The sequence below is a fragment of the Cherax quadricarinatus genome, chromosome 2 (assembly GCF_038502225.1).
Source record: "Cherax quadricarinatus isolate ZL_2023a chromosome 2, ASM3850222v1, whole genome shotgun sequence".
Classification (NCBI taxonomy): Eukaryota; Metazoa; Arthropoda; class Malacostraca; order Decapoda; family Parastacidae; genus Cherax; species Cherax quadricarinatus.
In genome coordinates, this window is record NC_091293.1 from 8,641,719 (window position 1) to 8,651,718 (window position 10,000).

Sequence of the window (10,000 nt, forward strand, 5' to 3'; positions counted from 1 at the left end):
CTAATTCTTCGCTTTATTTCTCGTGCAGTTCGACCGTTCCAGTCGTACCAAGTCCGAGTCGCTGTGTGGACTGGAGGAAGTTCTCAGTTGCCTCCAGCCCAGCGAATTCGAGGATGAACAGCTCTCCAGGTTCAAGGGAATGTGCTGGACCGACTTTGTCAGCTTCATGGAGGACGGACCTCAGGGAGATCAGGACTCGCCCACCTCAACAGAGTCCCAGGACACGCCGCTACTGCAAGAGACCAGCGTAACGAACCCAACCAGCATAGCAAACCCGACCAACCTACCGACCCCGCCAGTGGTGGCCCTCAATGACCAGGCGCTGCTCATCACCCCGACGAAACCCGAGCCCCGACTCGACTCTGCTGACAGACGGGAAAAGCTTGACCGCCTGTCGGCCCTCTCGTGCCTTGACCGTGAGACGCCGCTGCCCAGGAAGCGTCACCCAATGACCATCATGCGGACCATGAGTGAACGGTCCCTGGACCGCGGGAGGGTAGGGCTTCTCAACATGCTAAGTGAGCGGGTCCACACGGAACGATCGCCCGTGAAGACTTTCAATAAGTCGCCCTTGATCGGCAACAGCGCCAAGATGGGAGGGGGTCTGACGGGCGTAGAGAAAGCGCTGGCTTCCCTCAACAAGACCGAGACCAAGAGACGAGAGGCGGTCTGGGACCTCTTCCAGTCCGAGTGCGCCTTCCTCTACGATCACTTAATGGTCCTTAAAAACGTAAGTACACTTGTTTCTTTTACTGTTACACCTGTAGTCAGCCATTCCTTACCCTGTTCCTCCACAGGTGAGTATATCACCCTTGTATGTTATCTACAAATGCTTTCAGTGAGATGTATATAATAATTTCATACACACGTACATAGGAATACAGACACACAGTCACACATTCATGTACACATGAACGCGCATTCACATTACACGCGCACACACACACACACACACACACGCACACACACACACACACACACACACACACACACACACACACACACACTACTTCAGTTACCACCTGTTCCTCAACCTTAAAGCTGTAGGACCTTTAAACAAAATCCAGCACAGAGGAGGCTGTCTACGCCTGTGTGTGTGTGTGTGTGTGTGTGTGTGTGTGTGTGTACAGGATCGATCCTACGCTCGCTCTCTCACCCTTCAGAACAGGTTTTCAGAACTGATATTGATTCAGTGTTCAGAGCGGCACCTAGCAGCGCCGCCGCCTAGCAGCGCCGCCGCCACCTGAAACCTTCTCTCAACGGGAAAATATAATTTTTTCCTTGTGATTTTGATCGGAAACGAAATTTTTCGATATCATTTTTTTTTCACTTCCTGTGTTCATTATTACTCACTTATTGAATATGTCACGTAAATGAGGAGACATTTGCCAGCTGGAAGTGAAATAAATTTGTATTCTGAGTAGTGTTTATGATTGTTTAAGTTGTATATAGGTTAAAGTCTATCGACTACACAAATCGTCGTTAAGGCTGCAAGTCACCTGTACACCACCAGTGAAACACTCCTTATTACATAAAAAAAAATTCATGTAAACTCTGTTTATATGCACTCTGTGTATATACTGAGAAACACTTCTCATTGACGCACCTCTCAGTGTACAGGTATGTACATTGAGAAATACACACCTTTCACTGCACCAACACAAGATATACTCACCTGACGGTGTGTATACACAGATATACACCTCACATATATAAGCTGATGACAAAGGTTATACTAGAAATCTGAATGTGTTGACATAAATTCACATTCCTCTAGTACACGAACGTTACCAATATACGTAATTGGAGAACATACACAAATATCAAAATATGTCAGCAGTGACGTAAATATGTCAGCAGTGACGTAAATATGTCAGCAGTGACGTAAATATGTCAGCAGTGACGTAAATATGTCAGCAGTGACGTAAATATATCAGCAGTGACGTAAACATGTCAGCAGTGACGTAAATATGTCAGCAGTGACGTAAATATGTCAGCAGTGACGTAAATATGTCAGCAGTGACGTAATTATGTCAGCAGTGACGTAAATATGTCAGCAGTGACGTAAATATGTCAGCAGTGACGTAAACATGTCAGCAGTGACGTAAATATGTCAGCAGTGACGTAAATATGTCAGCAGTGACGTAAATATGTCAGCAGTGACGTAAATATGTCAGCAGTGACGTAAATATGTCAGCAGTGACGTAATTATGTCAGCAGTGACGTAAATATGTCAGCAGTGACGTAAATATGTCAGCAGTGACGTAAATATAGAATGTTTGAATGTCATTTTAACAAAAGGTATTAATTATTGGAAAAGCAAAAGCATTCTGGCTTCAAGTTGTAAAGAATTACTTTATCTGCTGTTGAGGTTTGTGATTTTGAACTTTAGTGAAAAAGAGCTGACTGTGGTCAGGTGGTGTTGGGAAGGTGGTGTTGGGCAGGTGGTGTTAGACAGGTGGTGTTGAGCAGGTGGTGTTAGACAGGTGGTGTTGGACAGGTGGTGTTGGACAGGTGGTGTTGGACAGGTGGTGTTGGTCAGGTGGTGTTGGTCAGGTGGTGTTGGGCAGGTGGTGTTGAGCAGGTGGTGCTAGACAGGTGGTGTTGGACAGGTGGTGTTGGACAGGTGGTGTTGGACAGGTGGTGTTGGACAGGTGGTGTTGGACAGGTGGTGTTGGTCAGGTGGTGTTGGGCAGGTGGTGTTGGACAGGTGGTGTTATACAGGTGGTGTTGGTCAGGTGGTGTTGGGCAGGTGGTGTTAGACAGGTGGTGTTGGTCAGGTGGTGTTAGACAGGTGGTGTTGGTCAGGTGGTGTTGGACAGGTGGTGTTGGTAAGGTGGTGTTAGACAGGTGGTGTTGGTCAGGTGGTGTTAGACAGGTGGTGTTGGTCAGGTGGTGTTAGACAGGTGGTGTTGGTCAGGTGGTGTTAGACGGGTGGTGTTGGTCAGGTGGTGTTAGACAGGTGGTGTTGGTCAGGTGGTGTTAGACAGGTGGTGTTGGTCAGGTGGTGTTAGACAGGTGGTGTTGGTCAGGTGGTGTTGGACAGGTGGTGTTGGACAGGTGGTGTTGGACAGGTGGTGTTGGTCAGGTGGTGTTGGGCAGGTGGTGCTAGACAGGTGGTGTTGGACAGGTGGTGTTGGACAGGTGGTGTTGGACAGGTGGTGTTGGTCAGGTGGTGTTGGTCAGGTGGTGTTGGGCAGGTGGTGTTAGACAGGTGGTGTTGGACAGGTGGTGTCGGACAGGTGATGTTGGACAGGTGGTGTTGGTCAGGTGGTGTTGGGCAGGTGGTGTTGGACAGGTGGTGTTAGACAGGTGGTGTTGGTCAGGTGGTGTTGGGCAGGTGGTGTTAGACAGGTGGTGTTGGTCAGGTGGTGTTAGACAGGTGGTGTTGGTCAGGTGGTGTTGGACAGGTGGTGTTGGTAAGGTGGTGTTAGACAGGTGGTGTTGGTCAGGTGGTGTTAGACAGGTGGTGTTGGTCAGGTGGTGTTGGACAGGTGGTGTTAGACAGGTGGTGTTGGTCAGGTGGTGTTGGGCAGGTGGTGTTAGACAGGTGGTGTTGGACAGGTGGTGTTAGACAGGTGGTGTTGGGAAGGTGGTGTTGGGAAGGTGGTGTTGGGAAGGTGGTGTTGGGCAGGTGGTGCTGGGCAGGTGGTGTTGGACAGGTGGTGTTGGACAGGTGGTGTTGGACAGGTGGTGTTGGGAAGGTGGTGTTGGGAAGGTGGTGTTGGGAAGGTGGTGTTGGGCAGGTGGTGCTGGGCAGGTGGTGTTGGACAGGTGGTGTTGGACAGGTGGTGTTGGACAGGTGGTGTTGGGAAGGTGGTGTTGGGAAGGTGGTGTTGGGCAGGTGGTGTTGGACAGGTGGTGTTGGACAGGTGGTGTTGGACAGGTGGTGTTGGACAGGTGGTGTTGGACAGGTGGTGTTGGACAGGTGGTGTTGGACAGGTGGTGTTGGGCAGGTGGTGCTGGGCAGGTGGTGTTGGGCAGGTGGTGTTGGACAGGTGGTGTTGGACAGGTGGTGTTGGGAAGGTGGTGTTGGGAAGGTGGTGTTGGGAAGGTGGTTCTGGGCAGGTGGTGTTTGGCAGGTGGTGTTGGACAGGTGGTGTTGGACAGGTGGTGTTGGACAGGTGGTGTTGGGAAGGTGGTGTTGGGAAGGTGGTGTTGGGAAGGTGGTGTTGGGAAGGTGGTGTTGGACAGGCGGTGTTGGGCAGGTGATGTAGGGAAGGTGGTGTCGGGCAGGTGGTGTTGGACAGGTGGTGTTGGGCAGGTGGTGTTGGGAAGGTGGTGTTGGGAAGGTGGTGTTGGGAAGGTGGTACTGGGCAGGTGGTGTTGGGCAGGTGGTGTTGGACAGGTGGTGTTGGACAGGTGGTGTTAGACAGGTGGTGTTGGGAAGGTGGTGTTGGGCAGGTGGTGTTGGGAAGGTGGTGTTGGGAAGGTGGTGTTGGGCAGGTGGTGCTGGGCAGGTGGTGTTGGGAAGGTGGTGTTGGACAGGCGGTGTTGGGCAGGTGGTGTTGGGAAGGTGGTGTCGGGCAGGTGGTGTGGGACAGGCGGTGTTGGGCAGGTGGTGTTGGGAAGGTGGTGTTGGGAAGGTGGTATTGGGAAGGTGGTGCTGGGCAGGTGGTGTTGGACAGGTGGTGTTGGACAGGTGGTGTTGGACAGGTGGTGTTGGACAGGTGGTGTTGGGAAGGTGGTGTTGGGCAGGTGGTGTTGGGAAGGTGGTGTTGGGAAGGTGGTGTTGGGAAGGTAGTGTTGGGCTGGTGGTGCTGGGCAGGTGGTGTTGGGCAGGTGGTGTTGGACAGGTGGTGTTGGACAGGTGGTGTTGGACAGGTGGTGTTGGGAAGGTGGTGTTGGGAAGGTGGTGCTGGGCAGGTGGTGTTGGGCAGGTGGTGTTGGACAGGTGGTGTTGGACAAGTGGTGTTGGGAAGGTGGTGTTGGACAGGTGGTGTTGGGAAGGTGGTGTTGGGAAAGTGGTGTTGGACAGGTGGTGTTGGGAAGGTGGTGTTGGGAAAGTGGTGTTGGACAGGCGGTGTTGGGCAGGTGGTGTTTGGAAGGTGGTGTTGGGAAGGCGGTGTTGGACAGGTGGTGTTGGGAAGGTGGTGTTGGGCAGGTGGTGTTGGGCAGGTGGTGTTGGGAAGGTGGTATTGGTCAGGTGGTGTTGGGCAGGTGGTGCTGGGTACGTGATGCTGGGTAGGTGGTGCTGGGTAGGTGGTGTTGGGTAGATGGTGTTTGGTAGGTGGTGCTGGGCAGGTGGTGCTGAGCAGGATGTGCTGGGCAGGTGGTGCTGGGCAGGTGGTGCTGGGTTGGTGGTGTTAGGTAGGTGGTGTTGGGTAGGTAGTGCTGGGCAGGTGGTGCTGTGCAGCTGGTGTCGTTATATCTGAATCCTTCAATCATGGAGTGACAAACAAGGAAAGGCAGAAGTAACATATTGAACGCTACGCGTGTTCATGTGTACATAAGAACACATCGAACATTTACGTGTCACATGGATAGTGAACATCAGGTGTATCATTTGAACATTACGCAGTGAAAATAATAGTGAACACTAAGCGTGCTCATTGAACATAAGAACTCAAAGAACACTAGGCGTGTCATATGAACATAATTAAGGTTTCACTTGGCTCGGTTGGCAGCGCACTCAGGTCACATACCGACTATCCGTGGTTCGATCCCCGAAGCAGGCGGAAATTTTAGGCATGTTCCCCGTCCACCTGCTACCCCTGTTCACCTATTGGTAAGTAGGTACCTAGGTGTTAGTCGACTGTTGTAGCATACCTTAAATATGTCTAGGCTTTAGAACGAGCTGAGGAGGTCTCTTGACCTTAAAAATTCATCAGTGCTTCTCCCCAAGGACAACTGATTTCCTCAGTGTTGTTGAAAAACATACAAAGGACTATGGTACGTGTCTTGTTTATATATATATTTACCTCAACGGGAGTCTCTTACCAAGGCAGGCAGACCCGAGGAATACACTCTCCATCACTCAGGCAATCGACATCTTTCTGGAAGTGTGTTGACATCATCATTAGAGTACCCTTCAACTGTGTGTGTGTGTGTGTGTGTGTGTGTGTGTGTGTGTGTGTGTGTGTGTGTGTGTGTGTGTGTGTGTGTGTGTAGCGTGTGTGTATGTGTATATGTAGTGTGTGTGTGTGTGTGTGTGTGTGTGTGTGTGTGTGTGTCTGTCTGTCTGTACTCACCTAGTTGTACTCAGCTAGTTGAGGTTGCAGGGGTCGAGTCCGAGCTCCTGGCTTTGCCTCTTCACTGGTCGCTACTAGGTCACTCTCCCTGAACCGTGAGCTTTATCATACCTCTGCTTAAAGCTATGTATGGATCCTGCCTCCATCGCTTCCCAAACTATTCCACTTACTGACTACTCTGTGGCTGAAGAAATACTTCCTAACATCCTTGTGATTCATCTGTCTTCAACTTCCAACTGTGTCCCCTGGTTGCTGCGTCCCATCTCTGGAACATCCTGTCTTTGTCCACCTTGTCAATTCCTCTAGGAATTTTGTATGTCGTTATCATGTCCCCCCTATGTCTCCTGTCCTCCAGTGTTGTCAGGTCCATTTCCCTTAACCTCTCCTCGTAGGACATACCCCTTAGCTCTGGGACTAGTCTTGTTGCAAACCTTTGCACTTTCTCTAGTTTCTTTACGTGCTTGGCTAGGTGTGGGTTCCGAACTGGTGCCGCGTACTCCAATATGGGCCTAACGTACACGGTGTACAGGGTCCTGAACGATTCCTTATTAAGATGTCGGAATGCTGTTCTGAGGTTTGCCAGGCGCCCATATGCTGCAGCAGTTATTTGGTTGATGTGCGCTTCAGGAGATGTGCCTGGTGTTATACTCACCCCAAGACCATTTTCCTTGAGTGAAGTTTGTAGTCTCTGGCCCCCTTGACTGTACTCCATCTGCGGTCTTCATTGCCCCTCCCCAATCTTCATGACATTGCACTTGGTGGGGTTGAATTCCAGGAGCCAATTGCTGGACCAGGTCTGCAGCCTGTCCAGATCCCTTTGTAGTTCTGCCTGGTCTTCGATCGAGTGAATGTGTGTGTGTATGTGTACTCGCCTATTTGTATTTACCTATTTGTGGTTGCAGGGGTCGATTCATATCTCATGGCCCCGCCTCTTCACTGATTGCTACTAGGTCCTCTCTCTCCCTGCTCCATGAGCTTTATCATACCTCGCCTTAAAACTATGTATGGTTCCCGCCTCCACTACTTCACTTTCTAGGCTATTCCACGACTTGACTACTCTATGACTGAAGAAATACTTCCTAACATCCCTTTGATTCATCTGAGTCTTCAACTTCCAATTGTGACCTCTTGTGTCTGTGTCCCATCTCTGGAACATTCCGTCTTTGTCCACCTCGTCTATTCCACGCAGTATTTTATATGTCGTTATCATGTCTCCCCTGACCCTCCTGGTCTCCAGCGTCGTCAGGCCGATTTCCCTCAACCTTTCTTCGTAGGACAATCCCCGTAGCTCTGGGACTAGTCTTGTTGCAAACCTTTGCACTTTCTCTAATTTCTTGACGTGCTTGACTAGGTGTGGATTCCAAACTGGTGCTGCATACTCCAGTATTGGACTGACGTAAATAGTATACAGAGTCTTGAACGAATCCTTACTGAGGTATCGAAATGCTATCCATAGGTTTGCCAGCCGCCCGTATGCTGCAGCAGTTATCTGATTGATGTGCGCCTCAGGAGATATGCTCGGTGTTATACTCACCCCCAGATCTTTTTCCTTGAGTGAGGTTTGCAGACTTTGGCCATCTAAACTATATTGTGTCTGCGGTCTTCTTTGCCCTTCCCCAATCTTCATGACTTTGCATTTAGTAGGGTTAAACTCAAGAAGCCAGTTGCTGGACCAAGCTTGTAGCCTGTCCAGGTCTCTTTGTAGTCCTGCCTGATCCTCATCCGATTTGATTCTTCTCATTAACTTCACATCATCTGCAAACAAGGACACTTCTGAGTCTATCCCTTCCGTTATGTCATTCACATATACCAAGAACAGCACAGGTCCTAGGACTGATCCCTGTGGAACCCCGCTTGTCACAGGCACCCACTCTAACACCTCGTCACGTACCATGACTCGTTGTTGCCTCCCTGTCAGGTATTCTCTGATCCATTGCAGTGCCTTTCCTGTTATGTGTGCCTGATCCTCTAGCTTTTGCAGTAACCTCTTGTGAGGAACTGTGTCGAAGGCCTTCTTGCAGTCCAAAAAAATGCAGTCGATCCACCCCTCTCTCTCTTGTCTTACTTCTGTCACCTTGTCATAAAACTCTAGTAGGTTTGTGACACAGGATTTTCCCTCCCTGAAACCATGCTGGTTGTCAATTATACACTTGTTTCTTTCCAGGTGCTCCACCACTCTCCTCCTGATGATCTTCTCCATGACCTTGCATACTATACACGTTAGTGATACAGGTCTGTAGTTTAGTGCCTCATGTCTGTCTCCCTTTTTAAAAATTGGGACTACATTTGCCATCTTCCATACCTCGGGGAGTTGCCCAGTTTCAAATGATGTGTTGAAGATCTTTTTTAATGGTATACACAATATCTCTGCTCCCTCTTTAAGGACCCACGGAGAGATGTTGTCTGGTCCCACCGCCTTTGAGGTGTCAAGTTCGCATAGCAGCTTCTTCACCTCCTGCTTGGTTATATGTACCTCATCCAGCACTTGCTGGTGCACCCCCCTGCTCTGATTTCCTGGAGTCCTACTGGTTTTCACTCTAAATGCTTCTTTAAATCTCGTGTTGAGCTCCTGACATACCTCCTGGTCGTTTCTTGTGAATTCCCCATCACCCTTCCTCAGTCTGATTACCTGGTCCTTGACTGTTGTTTTCCTCCTGATGTGGCTGTACAACAGCTTCGGGTCAGTCTTGACTTTCGATGCTATGTCATTTTCGTATTGCCGCTGAGCCTCCCTTCTTATCTGTGCATATTTGTTTCTGGCTCTTCGGCTAATCTCTTTATTTTCCTGAGTTCTCTGTCTTCTGTACCTTTTCCATTCTCTAGTACACCTAGTTTTTGCCTCCCTACACCTTTGGGTGAACCAAGGACTCGTTCTGTTCTTCCCATTATTTCTGTTTCCCTTGGGAACAAACCTCTCCTCTGCCTCCTTGCATTTTGTTGCCACATAGTCCATCATTTCTTGTACTGGTTTTCCTGTCAGTTCCCTCTCCCACTGAATGTCTTGAAAGAAGTTCCTCAAGCCTGAGTAGTTCCTCCTTTTGTAGTTTGGTTTTTCCCACCCTATTCCTGCTGCTCTCTCCACTTGGAGCTCAACTATGTAGTCGAAGCTCAGAACCACATGATCACTAGCTCCCAGGGGCCTTTCATACATGATATCCTCGATGTCAGAACTACTCAAGGTGAATACAAGGTCCAGTCTTGCTGGTTCATCCTCTCCTCTCCTAATCTCTCCCATGGGGCTCCAGGTTTTCCCAGTCAATCTCCTTGTGATTGAAATCACTCATAACTAGTAACTTTGCTCCCCCCATGTGTGCTCTCCTGGCCACCTCGGCTAGTGTGTCGATCATTGCTCTGTTGCTCTCATCGTATTCTTCTCTTTGCGTCCTGCAGTTCTGTGGTGGGTTGTACATTACTGCAATTATCCCCTTATGTCCCTCAGACTGGATCGTTCCTACTAAGTAGTCCCTTTCGCCCGTGCCATCCATTCCTTCCATTTTCTCAAACCTCCAATGGTTTTTAATGAGCAGTGCAACTCCTCCTCCCCCTCTCCTCCCTCTGTCTTTCCTGAGGATTTGATACCCGGATGGAAAGATTGAATCTGTTATTATTCTGGTGAGTTTTGTTTCTGAGAGTGCTATTATGTCTGGGGATGTCTCCTTGATTCTTTCGTGCCACTCCTCATACTTATTTGTTATTCCATCTGCATTCGTATACCACACCTTCAACTTCTTTTCTAAGATTGTGGTCTGGGAGGTGTATTGGGGTTGGGGAAGTGGGAGACCTGATAATGAACTATGGGTGATTGCTGT

At 49.6% G+C, this 10,000-nt stretch overlaps 1 protein-coding gene across 5 annotated transcripts in view; it reads left to right on the forward strand.

The window, feature by feature from the left end:
- LOC128690316 (neuroepithelial cell-transforming gene 1 protein) overlaps positions 1-10,000 on the forward strand; it is a 1,446,122-nt gene that overhangs the window by 949,046 nt on the left and 487,076 nt on the right. For all 5 annotated transcript variants that reach the window (XM_070087170.1, XM_070087181.1, XM_070087192.1 and 2 more), the window contains one exon: positions 29-730. In XM_070087170.1, coding sequence (XP_069943271.1) covers positions 29-730 — 702 coding nt within the window. The remainder of the gene's footprint in view (positions 1-28; positions 731-10,000) is intronic.